General features: G+C 43.3%; 1 protein-coding gene across 1 annotated transcript; it reads left to right on the plus strand.

Annotated features, from left to right (window-relative positions):
* The first annotated feature begins 1,475 nt into the window (after positions 1 to 1,475).
* LOC140246831 (uncharacterized) lies at positions 1,476 to 2,075 on the plus strand. The gene has a single exon (XM_072326159.1). It carries the CDS (start codon positions 1,476 to 1,478, stop codon positions 2,073 to 2,075), a length of 600 nt encoding a protein of 199 aa, XP_072182260.1.
* Positions 2,076 to 15,546: the final 13,471 nt, after the last annotated feature.

Here is a 15,546-nt window from a genome sequence, read left to right on the forward strand (position 1 = left end):
ACCATCTTTTCTTGATCTATATTAGTAATAATATAAATCAATTTTTGCATGATAGTAGTTTGATTGGGTACGATATAATCATGACCCAATGGAATATACATGCAGGAAAGAGCAATAAGAATATTAAAGTGGTGATTTCCAAGCTATACAAAGTCAAATTTAGGTGTGAATTTCCTTCAATTTGTCTCCCAGCCTCTAACAAATGAAATTTGCAAGATCGCAACTGCTATTCCCTAATATGTAACAAACATATCTCCAACATATTTCATTTGTGAAAGGGAGACAGTGGCGGATCCAGAGGGGGGCGCAGCCGGCGCACGCCCCCCCCCCCCTTTTTTTTCCCGTTAAAAACAAAAGAAATAAAAAAGAAAAATAATGAAATGAAACCCGGAAGTGGCACCAGAAATATAAGTCACGCCCCCCCCCCCCCCCCTTCACAGAATTCCTGTATGGATCCGCCCCTGGGAGACAAATTAAAGAAAATTCAAAACTCAACATTTATCTCTCTACTTAATTATAATTCTCTTGCAAAATCAAACTGCCTGGTATATCATTATCTCATGGCACACTACATGACACGATATAGAGACTTATTATATTAATTTCTCATTGCGTATTCCTCAGAAACCAGGACTTCAAGGCACAAGCAATATCTATATCACAACAAGATACAATCTAAATTATTTCACTCTCACAGGATCAGATCACTCTTGGAAAATGATAAACTCTTCTGAACAGACGCAGAATACTTTTACTATTATTTCATATCAACAGCAAAATATATTATTCATTTATGTACGTATATGTATGTATATATGTGTATCTTCTTTTATGTAGGTGCCTATGTATTTCCTTTATCCCATGAACAATTTAAAGACAAGGATATTGTAAATCCATCACTTACATCACTGGTCCGCAATTACCCCGGCAGCGTTATCACCTTATCATTATTGATGATTCCTCCTCAATCGCTTACTGGAACATCTGGAGCAGGGTCATCTCCCTGAAAGTCGATGCGGCTTCCGTGCAGGTCGAGGGACCACTGACATGATATTTGCTGCCCGCCAGCTTCAGGAGAAGTGCATTGAGCAGCATCGTGACTTATACACAACTTTTGTCGATCTGACCAAGGCCTTCGACACGGTTAGTCGTGAGGGACTCTGGAAAATTATGGGAAAGTTTGGCTGCCCCCCGAAGTTCATCACAATTGTCCGCCAGTTTCACGATGGGATGACTGCCAAAGTTCTTCACAGCGGTGAACCCTCCAATGCCTTTCCAGTGACAAATGGAGTCAAGCAGGGCTGTGTCCTGGCCCCGACACTATTCAGCATGACGTTCTCGGCAATGCTCTCAGAGGCCTTCAAAGACTGCGAACCTGGCATCAACATTAGGCCATCACGAAGGTGAAGGAGACCGTCATCAGAGACTTCTTGTTTGCTGACGACTGCGCACTCAATGCCAATGGTGAGGACGAGATGCAGTTGCAGATGGACAGATTCTCCTCAGCCTGTGACAACTTCGGCCTCACCATCAGCACCACGAAAACTGAGGTGATGTTTCAACCAGCTCCAGGGAGCCAGTACCACAAACCACAAATCCAGGTGAACGGACAGACTCTCCAGGCAGCAAAGACCTTCACATATCTGCGCAGCACCCTCTCCAACTGTGTCACAATTGATGCTGAGCTCAACAACAGGATTTCTAAAGCCAGCAGCGCTTTTGGGAGACTCAGAAAAAATGTTTGGGAGAGGAGAGGGATCAGCCTTTCAACAAAGCTGAAAGTCTACTGTGCAGTTGTTCTCACCACGCTTCTCTATGGCTGCGAAACTTGGATTTTGCACCGGAGGCATGAGAGGCAAATCAACCACTTCCATATGCGATGCCTCCGCAACCTCCTTCGCATCCGCTGGGAGGATAAAGTTCCGGACACAGAGGTACTGAAGCGAGCAGGCATCCCTAGCATCATTACCAAAATCCGCAAGGCCCAGGTGAGATGGGCAGGCCACGTCACCCGCATGTCTGACGACCGCATCCCGAAAAAGTTTTTCTATGGAGAACTCGCTGATGGGAATTAGCGTAAGGTGGGAGGACAAAAGAAGCGCTTCAAAAACAACCTGAAGTTCTACCTAAAAGACTTCTCCATCAACACCGAGTCCTGGGAGACACTTGCCGCAGATCGCCCTTCCTGGCGCCACGCTATTGCTGTAGGGGCCCGTAGAGCAGAGGAGCAGCGCGTCAAGCAGGCAGAGCACAAACGCCAGATGCGAAAAGCTAGAGCAGCCAACCCCAACAGTGTAAACCATACCCACTTCTGCCCTACCTGTGGGAGAGGCTTTCTTGCCCAGATTGGCCTCATCAGCCACCTCCGAACCCATCGAGCCAATTGATGTCATTGGTCATCCTCGAGAACAAGGGACGAACACACACATTGATGATTTTAACATCTCAGTCGAATTAACCCGTTCCATATGGGAACCTGATGGCCTGTGTATTAAATCTATGGAAACTTCAGAATTTAGCACGGAACGGATTAAAAGAAGAGTCTCGCATCGATATATAGACATGATATCACCTTATTGCTTCCTTCACTACAGGTTTAATAGACGTAGTGGCATTTGAAGCAAATAGCGAATTTCCATTTACCCTGTACTTTATGATTGTATTTAGATATCTTGCTGAATTGAATGTAATGAACCCTGAAATTCAGAAAGGAAGGTTCAACAGCCAGAAACCTAAATATGGCTTGTAAAATAACCTTTGTTAATCCATGTCCGGAAAAAATACTTGAGATCTGCTGTTTAGTGCATTTGTTTTTCGCTTCGCTTTCTTTTTCATATCTGTTATATCGATGCGTGACTTTTTTTTTAATTCGAGTGAGATGTTGAAATCATCAATAATGCGTGGTCCGCCTTGATGATGGTGAAGTGGCGGAGAAAGCCCTTCAATTAATTCCATCAATATCAAATTTATTCGTTACGATGCAAGCAGCATTGTCTTTTGCCTGTGCAGTTTGTCAACGAATGTACGTATATGGGTGTTTGTGGTGTGCGTGATTGTGTGTGTGGGCAAGTGTGCATTTGGGCGTTTGAATCAAATAATCTATTTGTCACGAGTATACTTTGCCTCCCATGAAACTGTATATTCTTACGTTGAATTTATGCAGTAACGTTGAAATACAGATAATGTGGATCAAGAGGGGACAGATGTGGTGGGGTGGAACTGTGGTTGTGATGGAGTAGCAACCAAAGAACTTTAAGAGGTGGTGTATTCATCCCCCCCCCCTCCTTCACACACACACACTATAATTCAATTGCTTTCAACGGAATGTCAAAATATAATCACATATTTTTGACCCACCGCAACAAAACTACCAAAAAGTCGCAATGGGACTTTTCACGTAAACAGGCTAAAATAGCCAGGTTGGGGTGGAAAAATCCATTTTTTTGTTTACGTGTTTTCTGAAAGTCCATTTATCGATCTACCACCTGAAAAAATATTAGGGTCTAATTTTTACTAGAAATATTCGAAATACTTCTTGTCGTTAATACACTCAAGCTCATACTTCAAAGTGAACCATTCGAAAAAGGCTTAATTTGATCACATTGGAACCTTGAAGCAACTATGCATAACTCAAAAAGTATACAATATTAGGTCTTGAGATTTAAGATTATTTGAGAAGTATGTCTTTTTCAAAGCTGTGTCAAGTTTAAGCCTAATCTGATTAGTCCTTCCTAGTGGTTGCTATGGAGATTTGATCCAATCTTTTGTCCTCCGGTCAACAGGACACGGTTCTGCGCTTTTGAATGGTCACAGTTTTTTAGAGCCCGTTTTCTCCACTAATCTGGTAATTACCCTGTCTGACATCTGCCCCCAAGGAAAAACGCAGTAATGTATCTACATCCAGCTCCATTTCTCAACAACCGAGATATTCACATTCATATTCATATTTTATGTTTTTGCCAAAGCCCCTGGAAAATATAGGCCTACTCTTTTGAAAAATTCCTTCATTGTGGAATTTTAGTCTATCTAGCTACCAATTTTCCTGGAAAATATCATTTTGTGTTTTTGTTTTGTTTTTAAGTTATTAATGAAAATGTAGATACTTTGGGGAAACCCCATGCAATTGACTGATTTCCCCAAGGAAAAACGCAGTATTTACAATGGAACGAATTTCCCCAAGGAAAAACGCAGTATCTACAGCGGAATGACTAGGATTAATCTTCTGCCATAATTATGTATGCATGTATATATCATTGTACAAGTATTCATGATGCACCATCCTCAACCTCTGGCCCTGCCCTGATTGCAGAGCAGGCTTCATAACAATAGCATCAACAAATAACAGATCGTTCTTGGAACGTTTTGCTTACATTCCCAGACCGATCTTGCTGTAACGTTACGCGTTTATAAATATGAAGCTTGCCAGGGCTGTAATGTGATGCTACATGGCCTAGCCGCTAGAATACGAGATCTAGATCTGTACAGTCTAGGCTAGAGTCTGTCTAGACCAAAATAAATCTAAATCGGATGTCTGGACCTAGATCGATCTGGACTAGGTCTAGTTTTTATATCGTTTATTCTAGGCTGGCTACGTAGCAGGCTACACGAGTCTACAGCCTCAGGCTATGCACGATACTCACAGAAAAAAAAATAGCCTAACGTTAGAACTGCAGAAGGTTTTGTTGTAGTAGCGGTAGTACTTACCGGCACTACTGGTGAGTTGCAACTGTAACTTGTCTTGTAGCTCAGTCAGTATGTCTTTCAATCAGGTTCCAGGTCACAACTGAGGGATGCGCGCACTGGCAATCCCTTTTATACCTCCCCTGTAGACAGGGGGGTTAGGGTGAAACCGCTAGGGGGCGCTACTACTACATTCCCCCCGTTTTAAAAAAACAAGGGGCATAATAGGAAAAAAAATCAACCCCGGCCAAAATAAAGACCTAACTATAACCCCCAAATCCCGCACAACCGGGGATCTCGCAGAGCCCCACCCATGGGAATGCACAATCTGACCAGCCCTCGGGGGTCTGCCGAGGGCAGTTCAGCGGGCCACCGCCTAGGTCACTCATGTACTGAATGGAGGTGCAAGGGACCGTTGATCTTGGGAGGGAGTAAAGACCCTATAGCCCCAACTAGCATTAAAAACAACACCTTAAAATAGGGGAAACACTCCTCTCATGGGATGACCTGAGTCCCAAAATATAAGACTGTTCCTATTACAAGGAACACCAATATACAAATAAAAACCGCCAAAGAAAACATTCTTAAAACAAATACGTGCATAGAATGCAACTGAAGCTTAGTTGGCGAACCATAACAAATATGTTGTTCTGGCCACCAAAACCAAAAATGCCTTTAATTTTGTTTTCAAACAGATACCTAACCAAATCCTTTTTATCCTACAAAATCCTATACAAACTATACTTTATACTTGCATGGGGGTCTGATCCTCCCATTAGGTTATAGGACTAATATCTAGTGGTGACAGCCACCACTCTCTTTACAGGTATTGGGCTGTATCAGCTCCAAACAGGCATGGGAGTACTTCTTACACTCAAGAAAGGTGATGGGATCTTCCTCGCCTTTTAAACATACTCCTCCCTAGTGTCCTAACCACCAGGGAAGCTACTCGCCCAGCATACTGGGGAGTTATGCAGGGTAAACCCCTACCTGGAAGGTGTGATAAATCCACCTTCCACAATCACAGGAGAAAGCATAGAGGTGGTTTGTTACACCTCTTAACACCTTACAGGGGAATGGCCCTGATATCTATGCCTATCCCATCCCTTTCACCTTACTGCATAAGTAGCGTAGGATACCGCCAAGCATATCCTGGGTTACGAACTGGGATACGAACATTCCCAATTTCTAGCCGTGAATGTTGTAGGTGCAGTATAATTCTATACTTACGGAGGAGATCTAACCCCAACAGCATTTCACCTTCGATAGGGGCCACATAAACCTCCGTCAAGAACTCACAACAACCTAGCTTGATCCGGATGGGGTCTACAATCATACCAGGCATCCTCCAATCACGGCCATCTGCGGAAATAAACACATCCCTGATCTTTTGTGGACAAGGTTGTAACTTTTCATACACCTTGTGGGATATGATTGATATTTCCGCCGCAGTGTCCACCACGGCCTTTAGAGAATGGTTACCTACCTTTACAGGTACTGCAAACAAGGGAGTTGGTCTCACCTTGCATACAGCCACCTTATCTAGGGGTGTTTGAGGGTCCAACTCCCTCAAGGAAATCACCCCACAGGATTTATCTCCATCTCTTGACTGACCTGTATTTCCTTTCTGACTAGAGGGTGCATCGCCTACTTGGTTTACTCCCTCTCTGTCTGGTGACAATATAGGAAATACTGGGATAAAGTCAGGCTGGCTACTGCCATCCTCATCTCCAGCACTGTACTGGATATCAGTGGAAGGTTGGTCCTCGGTTGTGCAGGTCGGAGCAGGGCCTAATCCTCCGACCCCGAGGAGTTTGACTCCTCGGCTTTCCTGAGTGGCGCCTTCTTGTTGTTATATCTAGACAATTTTGGGCAGTTCCTTTCAACATGCCCTTCCTTTCCACAGTGGACGCAAAGGGGTTGCTGTCCTAGAGAGTTTGGAGCTCCCCCAGAATTACGGGGGTTCTGCCGCTCCTTCTGTTGATTCAACTGTTTTCCTAAGGAGGACAAGTTGTCTAACTTCCTTCCCATGGATCCCAGTATGTTTTCCATGGACGCTAGGCGATCCAACCTCTTACTCAATCGTTCAACAGAGCCTTCTAAGTTTGATAATCGGCACTCCATTGTGGGCAAAGGTTGGCCATTTCGTGTACCTCCTTGACCTGAATGGAAGGGGGCATTTTCCACCCTACAATCCTGGGCTTCTCCCTCATCTTCTGGGTTGAGGGCCATGGTCTTGACTTGGCGTGGCCTGCCATACACTGCTATACGGGAGTGTTGATACCACCGTAAGGCTTCCACTGCGTCGTCTACATTCAGGGGGTGTCGGTCAAGGGCATACCACCCTGCCTCCTTGTCAGTACACCCCTGGCATAGACGGAGTACCAGCTGTTGCTGCACCGCTTTCTCTGGGACTTCTGGAAATGCGCGACTAGCAAGTTCATTCAAACGATCCGCCCATTCGCAGAGAGATTCCTCCGCGCTTTGACTGGCAGTGCTGAACTCTAATTGCGCGGCCTCCGCTGGCTCCTGACGATCGAATCGTTTTGCAAAGCGATAGACGACTTCGCAATATTTGAGCTTCGGCTCGCGACTAATCAGGAGCTCAAAGAAATTGCTAGCCTTGCCCAGCAAGCACCAGCATAATTGATCCAAACGCTGGGCCGGGCTCCAGTTTCTCGCATTTGCGAAAGCCTCAAATTTGCGGCAAAACGCCCTCCAATTACCTGTTCCATCGAAGGTAACAGTCTTTGGGAGGGATTCGCAACCCCAGTGGTGTGGTGGGTCCATCCCAGGCCTATCATTGGAGAAGTCATGGGAGTCACTTCTCCTGGCAGAGCTAGGAGGGTACCCCTCCTGCCTACCCCACTGGGTTTCATTGTAATCCCATCGCGGTGCCCTTCCACCCATACGTGTGTATGAACGCTCTTGGGGTAGGGAGTGAATATTCTCTCCATCTCGGGAGTACTCCCTATCATTCAAACTACTCCCTCTGGGAGCTCCACGTCGCTGAAATCTTTTCTGTCCGATTGCTACACCCTCAAATTCTTGGGAGTCGGAGGCAGAGGTGTCATAATCGAAAGCATCTCCATATGACTTCCCACATAGGATGTCTTGTCGGGATCTATCTTGCTGCACTGAGCAGTGACGCAACTGCCCTGCATGGGAAGATGGGGTCTTCCCTGTTTGATCCTCTCTGGGGGGAGGATATACATCATGGGGGTACGGGAAAGTCCCCCGAGATTGGACTCCTCCCCTTGATGTCTCAATGGGATCAGCAGTCGCAGTGTCTGAAGGTAAGGACTCTTCAGGCTCTAACTGCGGACAGAACACAAATTTCGGGATGAGATCCTCGATCCCTGGAATGTCAGAGGACTCCAACAAGTCCTGAGTGACATTTCCATGCTCATTCCGGAGCTTCAAAATGTCATTGACTTGGATTAACGACAATCCAAGACGTAAAAGCTCACTACGGGATAAATAATTAATGGGCATCGCCATGACTAGCACCCATGCAAACAGCCTATTTACTCAACGAATATGTTTAAAACAGGTACCAGTAACTAAACTAAATCAACATGTACTAATGACGAAAAGACCTTAAACATAGACTCACTGGTACTAACCAATGATATACCAATTACCACAATCTGTAATTATCATAATCAGCGACACATCATTTGACACACAAACTATTACTCACTTTAGTTTTCACTACTCAAACACTCCCAAAATATTATTCAAAACAAACACCAGATACAATTGTAAACGTATATGGCTACTAATTACAAACCTAAAATGGGGAATTACAATTCGTTTCTATTGCCTGATATCACTTGATAAATAATCACAGCTGTTCAGATCTCACTCCTCCCTTATCACAAAATTAGGGAAGTCACAGTAACAACTCAACTTGGGTAAGACTCAGGAGTCTAGGACCCACAAATATAAAACCAGAATAGACTATGGCAATGCTAGAGAAATAAATCTGTGCTTGCAGGAAAACAGATATTTATGAAAACACAATCTCTTTACGCTAGAAGTTACCGTACAAACACAAACGCAGAAGCAAAACAATCAGTCACAATTAACTTTACCACCAGCACCAGTGAAAAGCACAACACGCAATCAATGTATGCGACACACCCGACACACAGCAGCAATCCAGCACGAGCAGTAGGCCTAAGCCAGATGCGGTTACGGATACAAAACTATTTTCGTATCTGCAAAACAATCCAAAATGACAGTAAAAGCATGAAGGTTTATACACTACCGATATTCAAAACAAATAGTTATCCGGATAAACAAATCAAAAGTTAACGGAGCAATGTATCAGATAGTGAGATACAGTGTACTCACCGGAATGATGTCCTTCAGCAACGCAAAATGATGCAGAATGAATAAGCCAAATTGTAGCACCAGTCAGTCGAAGAACAGTCACACAAACAATTAAGAATTATTGTATAAACGGTTGCAATTTCGCACATCAAAAGGAGAAATGCAATCCAATCCTCCTAAGTAAAGGAGAAAATAATGACAGGCCCTCCTCACCAAAGAGGAGTGAATGGTGCCCACCAACTTCCTCCCTCCTTCCCAATCGAAAAGAAGGACGTAGCACTCCCTCACGTAGAGGGGGATACCTCCCACAAAATGTGGGGAAAAGCACAGACTTCCGCTGCCGCTAACTAATCGCGGGGCAAAATACTCCCGCGAAAATAGAAAAACACGAACGTTCCACAAGTAACAGCTTGAGAGAAAGAGGAGAGCAATGGAAAGGGCAGAATAGAGGTGGCAAGAACAGTCAGAATGACAGCAGAAAGTGAAAATGTCGACGCAACAAACAAGGAGAGAATGAGCGCGACAATAGAAAACGCGATCGAGAAAGGAAGGTGATCGCGCTTCGAATCTCGCAGGTTGCAAAAAGTAGGAGAGAGCGCGACAGAGAAAACAGAAGAACACGAATAGCCGCGTTATACGAATACACACTAAAAGGGGAACGCGATGCCAGAGAGGTCCAGCACAACAGGCGCGCAGCTCACCGCAGGGAAATACCCTCCCTCCTTACACACGATGGACGTGGAGAACTGTGCACGCCAGAGCCTGAACACACTGGAAGCTTTGACAGAACGGCTAGCGAGTGCAGTGAATACACCCCGCACACACGAGCTATCCGTCAACGCTATCGCGCGAAATATCAGGCAAGTTAAAACTCGCCTGAACTGGGACACCCAGGTATACACAGGGATACAACACGCAACGAATACAGTGATATCACGCAACGAATGGGGCAAGGGAGGTCCACCTACCCAAGCCACCGAGACACACGTGTGGAACGAAACACGTGAAACAAATATGACAAATGTAGATCTAGCACGCAGACGACCACCACGCAAATACACGTAACGCGTATTAGGGCTAGACCGAGATCTAGGCCTAGACCACGTTTAAAAAGAAAAACGCACCACGCAAACAATGACAATCGCACTCACAAGCTGAAATCACGCCAAAGAATAACTTCAGCAAACACCATCGACAATCAAACTAACAAAACGAAACACGCTTGCAACTAGAACAATCAGAAAAAATGATATTTCAATGAATTTTGGGCTCCCTGAATACAGGTGGGCCTGGTCTAGTGCAAGATGTTACAAATCACGCACTGTCACTCAAACAATCGGCACACACTCCTCCTCCCCCACAATCAAAATTACCAATGAAAACGATCACACCAAGACAATTAGACAAAACAAGCACAAAACTAGTTACACTACAGGAACAATCGACAAACGTGGACACCGCCAAGCTCCCTCGCGCTGCCAAGAGCTCTCGCCTCGGCTCCGTCGCATGTGCTCCACCCTTCGCGTATCGGTGCGGTATAGGAGTGCAACGCCTGTTGGCGAAAATAATAGCGGCAGCGGAGTCAGCTTAAATTGCGGCTCTATGTCCACGAAAACAATGGCACAGGAAGTAGGACAATTGTCCGTGACGCCACTGTTGTAGCAACGGTAGTACTTACCGGCACTACTGGTGAGTTGCAACTGTAACTTGTCTTGTAGCTCAGTCAGTATGTCTTTCAATCAGGTTCCAGGTCACAACTGAGGGATGCGCGCACTGGCAATCCCTTTTATACCTCCCCTGTAGACAGGGGGGTTAGAATGAAACCGCTAGGGGGCGCTACTACTACACTACTCTGTAACGTTAGATCTGGTAGACCTATTTTAAACTTTAGGGCCTACATCTAACATTAGACTAACGTTAGTGCATTAATACTAGTGCTCATCTCCCTTCAATATATTTTCAGCTCACCTAGATTTTCTGGTTCTGGCCAAAGCCATGGCTACCATGACTTTTCCTCTGCAATTCATGATAGATTTACAGGCATGCCTGGACCGCAGAAACTGTGTGACAGCATGGTTAGCACTGGCATGATCACTCAGACTGTACCAGACCATAGTCCTGCAATACTGTGCATGCAAGTGATGAGTGTGATGTGATGCGATGTTTAGCTAGTTACTGATGCTGCAGAATTTATGCGCATGCAGCTGCTGCACGCGTATTCTGCACTCTGAGCGCGCTGAGTCTGCCAGGTTTGCTAGTCTCCAGAAAGAAGCTTTTTCTACAACTTGTCATATGATTCCCTGCGGGCAGAGTCAAGTTACTGGTGAAACAATCTTTTTATATCTACTCTCCTAAATTATGGGAGAAACTGCTGTTTACATTGTTAAAAAAAAAAATAGTAGAAAAAATAAATGGTATTAGGGAAAAATATACAGGAAGGACTATACAGAGTCTGAATGATAAAGACTAAATTGTTATTTACTGCTTTTTTCCGTGGGGAAACTTGCAAAGTTGAATCAACTGGATGCAGTTACTGCTTTTTGCAAAAGTGAAAAATTGTATTTTTGATCACTTTCAATTTTCTTTTTGCAAAACTGACCTATTAACATTGGAGAGCATTGGGTAAACTATTCATTTTTGCAAAAAAGTAAACATTCATAAAAATGTCAGTTACTGCTTTTTTCCGTGGAGGGGCAGCCCTTGGCGACATTGAAAACCTTCTTGTGATTATCTCCACAGTCTTCGATGAGTCTGGTGTGATAAATGCGTTTGACTCTGGACACAAGGTAGTTTACTCGGTCTCTCTGATCACAGCTTTCCACTGTTGCGCCATCTCCTCTCAAGTCGCTGCCGCTTTTTCTTTGCTTCAGAGATACCAGAGTCATACCAAGGACTGTACTGACGAGACTTGACTCTCCGAGTCTTGGCTGGTGCGTAAATGTCCAGTAATCTGCCGAATTCTGAATTGTAACGGGTCACATCATTATCAACGTCAGCTGTTGCCAAGGACATAGTGCTACTGTGAGACACATCGTTGGTGAAAACGGTCATGTTGATGGCTTTTATGTTACGACATGAGTACGTAGCATCATTTCTCTCTGGCTTGTCAAAACGAAAAAAAAAAGCAGGTTACGGCAGAATGGTTGGAGAAAATAGCAGTCTGTCAGATTGCCGTACCAACATGACGTCGAGAATATGGCCATGATCATGTGGAGGTGTAGTCACCAAATGGCGAAGTCCATGGACATTGACGAGGTTGTTTAACTTCTGCGTGTACTGGCATGAGGGCTTATCTATTAAGTGTCTATCAAGATCTCCTGTAATTATGACAGATGATTAAAAAAAAAACAACAACTGAGAATTCATCAATAAAAGATGAAAAAGACCAATATCCCGGTGATTTGTATATAACTACAATCTCGAAACTAGTATTGCTGTTAGAGACCCTAACTTAAATGTTGATCTGATGGATTGAGACCTACAGAGAGAGTGTCCCTGTACAGGAACCCAACACCTCCACCATACCTGGAGGCTCTGGGCTGGTGCAGAAATGCAAAACCGGGCGGAGTGAGATCTGTGATGGCTGCATCATCTAATGGAGTCAGCAAAGTCTCAGTCACTACAACTATATCAAATTTCTTATCAACAACCAAAATCTAAAAAAAAAAATAAAATAAAAATATGTTGAATTATTAAAAAGGGAGTGGGCATTGATTGTACAGAATATGGAACTTGTTTAACATAATTATACAAATGCGTATTGGTACAAATTGAGTAAGGATGGGAATGGAAACGGGGGTCACTCTAAAAAGCAAAACATATACGATATAGAGCAATCAGAAAAAAAAACACACAATAGAATAAACTGATGGGTTAAAAAATGAATACTGGTGGATCGAAATGATCAACTGCGCTTAAATTGACAACATGTTAATTTCAAATATGTTGCCAAACAGTCGACTTCTATTGATTTTAGTCCAAAGATAATTTAAATCAGTTCAAATGAAAGACGGGGTATTCCAAAGTCTCCCTAATTCTGTTTTGTTGATTTTGTTGTTGTTGTTGTTGTTGTTGCTGTTGTTGTTGCTTTCAACTTTATGTTACGTGCAAACATAACATCTGAGATTCCATTGGAATTTGACGTTCTTCACTGAACTAAGGCCCAAATTCCCATGCAGTGTATTTCTGCACAAAAGCAACGCTCGAATTCACTGCTGAATTTCTGCACAAAACTTATGCTCGAATTCAATGTGTATTTCTGCACAAAAGTAACGCTCGAATTCCCTGGGGTGGTATTCTGAGGTCGTAATTAAGTCTGTAATTAACTTCGTGATTAAGTCGTGAAGTTAATAGGCCCTTAATCATGGGCAAAATCGGTATTCTGAGGATGTAATTAAGGTATGATTAAGTCCCCTGTAATTATCTTAGGTCCCTCCCATCTAATTGTTATTCCATCCAATCAGACGCGTTGTTAGAAGCCAAAATGATGATTACACGCGCAAATATGTCCTCAATGCGCGCTCCTGCACGCCCCCTGTAATTACAACCTAAGAGCTCCGTGCGCACACTCCAACCCCTCACCTACGCACGCGAAGATCTCGACCTCTTTGCTCTTCATAAAATGACAAAATTCCTCGAAGATCGGCTATATTTCTTTTTTTCTCTGAATTCTACGGATACCATGATAACAAGATTCAACCGCTCCTCGGTTACCGAAGACGGTAAGCATCGTTGTGGCAGAGAAAACACGATGGAATGCGTGATGTCGGAGTAGTTAATGACACTCTTTGGTATCATTAAGTTATCCATTAACTTTCATACTTAATTACACCCTCAGAATACCGATTCGTAATTAACTCTGTGATTAAGTCCTCTCAGAGGTGCACGCGCATTGATACGCGCAAACGCGTAGGTCCTTCCCGCCAAAACGCTTGTTGCTATGGTAGTTAATATATCCCCTACTTAATCATGCTCTCAGAATACCAATTCGGTAATTAAGTGCTAATCAGACACTTAATAAGCTCTCAGAATACGGCCCCTGTTTATTTCTGCACATAAGTAACAAAATACTGATATTACAAATTGGAATTTGTGATATTGCAATATAGATTTGTTCATATCAAGAATGTAAATCAGCAAATTATTGTTATCAAAAATTGGGTTTAGGTGATAAACCATTGTGTATTCGTGATATCACAAAATGGAATTTGCTATACCAGAAGATAGTTAAATAATATATATCTATCCGTTTTACAATATTATCTTAAAACGGCTTGCCTTTGCGGCTTACCATTGTGTCTGAATGAAGTGAGTGGGACGTCTGGGAAAGTGGATTGCATTCCTCTGAACAGTTGAGAATTGCTTATGCTTTCCTCAAATATATATATATATATATTATATATATATTTTTTTTTTTTTTTTGGGGGGGGGGAGATGGGGAAAGGGGTGCTTCCATAGTAGACGAAATTCATCAGTACGTATAAAATTACAACCAAAGAGTGAAGATTTAATAACAGTAGTCAACCGTTCTTTCAGAAGTTTCTCCTCATCCATTGCTATAGAAACCAAGAGTCATGTATAAACCGGTCCGTGGGAAAAAAAAAAGAAAACACACACACAAACACACACACACACACACACACACACACAAAGTTATAGTATTGTGCTGATTCCTAATCTTGGATGCTTTGGAGTGGTGCCAGTTCAAACACAGCAGGAGAGGTAATTGGTACAATAGCGTGTAGCAGTGACAATTGGACTAAAAACTACAGATCCGGCATTGATTCATAAGATCGTCATTGTTATCACCTCTCATCGATAGAACTATCCAACCATCGACACCGAACGGTGAACATGGAACGTCACGATATCAGGCTTTTGTTATGTTGTTTGTCTAACTCTTAAAGGACATGTTCACCTTCATATACGTGTGGATTGAGTGAATGCAACAATACTAGAAGAACACTGAAAAAATGGGGAAATCGGACATTCTGTTCAAAAGTTATGAATTTTTAGTCACTGCTGGATTAGGAGACTCCTTTAGCGTATTATGTCACATGCGTACAACGATATAATCAAGATATAATTACAATATAAAGACAATTACACTTTTTGAATAAAGTGCGCATTTCTTCAACTTGTTACTGTTGTATGTTAATATTAATGCATCTGCCTTTTGAAAGAGAGCAGTCGAGTATTATTTTGTTATGCGAGAAAAAAAGAAGAAAATATGTTGATTTCTTTCTTATTTCTTTCTTTGTACTGTTGTACACATGTGCCATCACAAGCTATAATCGTCGTGCGCATGGCAGATTGTCGTTAGCGCACTTCCCTGCGCCTGGCAGATTGTCGTTACAGCGTGGGAGTGCGCATGGCAGATTGTCGTTAGGGTGTGGGAGTGCGCGTAGGGTTAACAACATTCTGCCATGCGCACGGAAGTGCTCTAACAACAATCTGCCATGCGCACGGAAGCGCGCTAACGACAATCTGCCATGCGCACGACGTAATAGTCTTCTCATCCAGGCATGA

Source organism: Diadema setosum, chromosome 3 (genome assembly GCF_964275005.1).
Source record: "Diadema setosum chromosome 3, eeDiaSeto1, whole genome shotgun sequence".
NCBI classification, from domain to species: Eukaryota; Metazoa; Echinodermata; class Echinoidea; order Diadematoida; family Diadematidae; genus Diadema; species Diadema setosum.

Coding starts and splice junctions, on each gene's coding strand:
- LOC140246831 (XM_072326159.1), top strand. CDS start 1,476: ATGCAGTTGCAGATGGACAGATTCTCCTCAGCCTGTGACAACTTCGGC.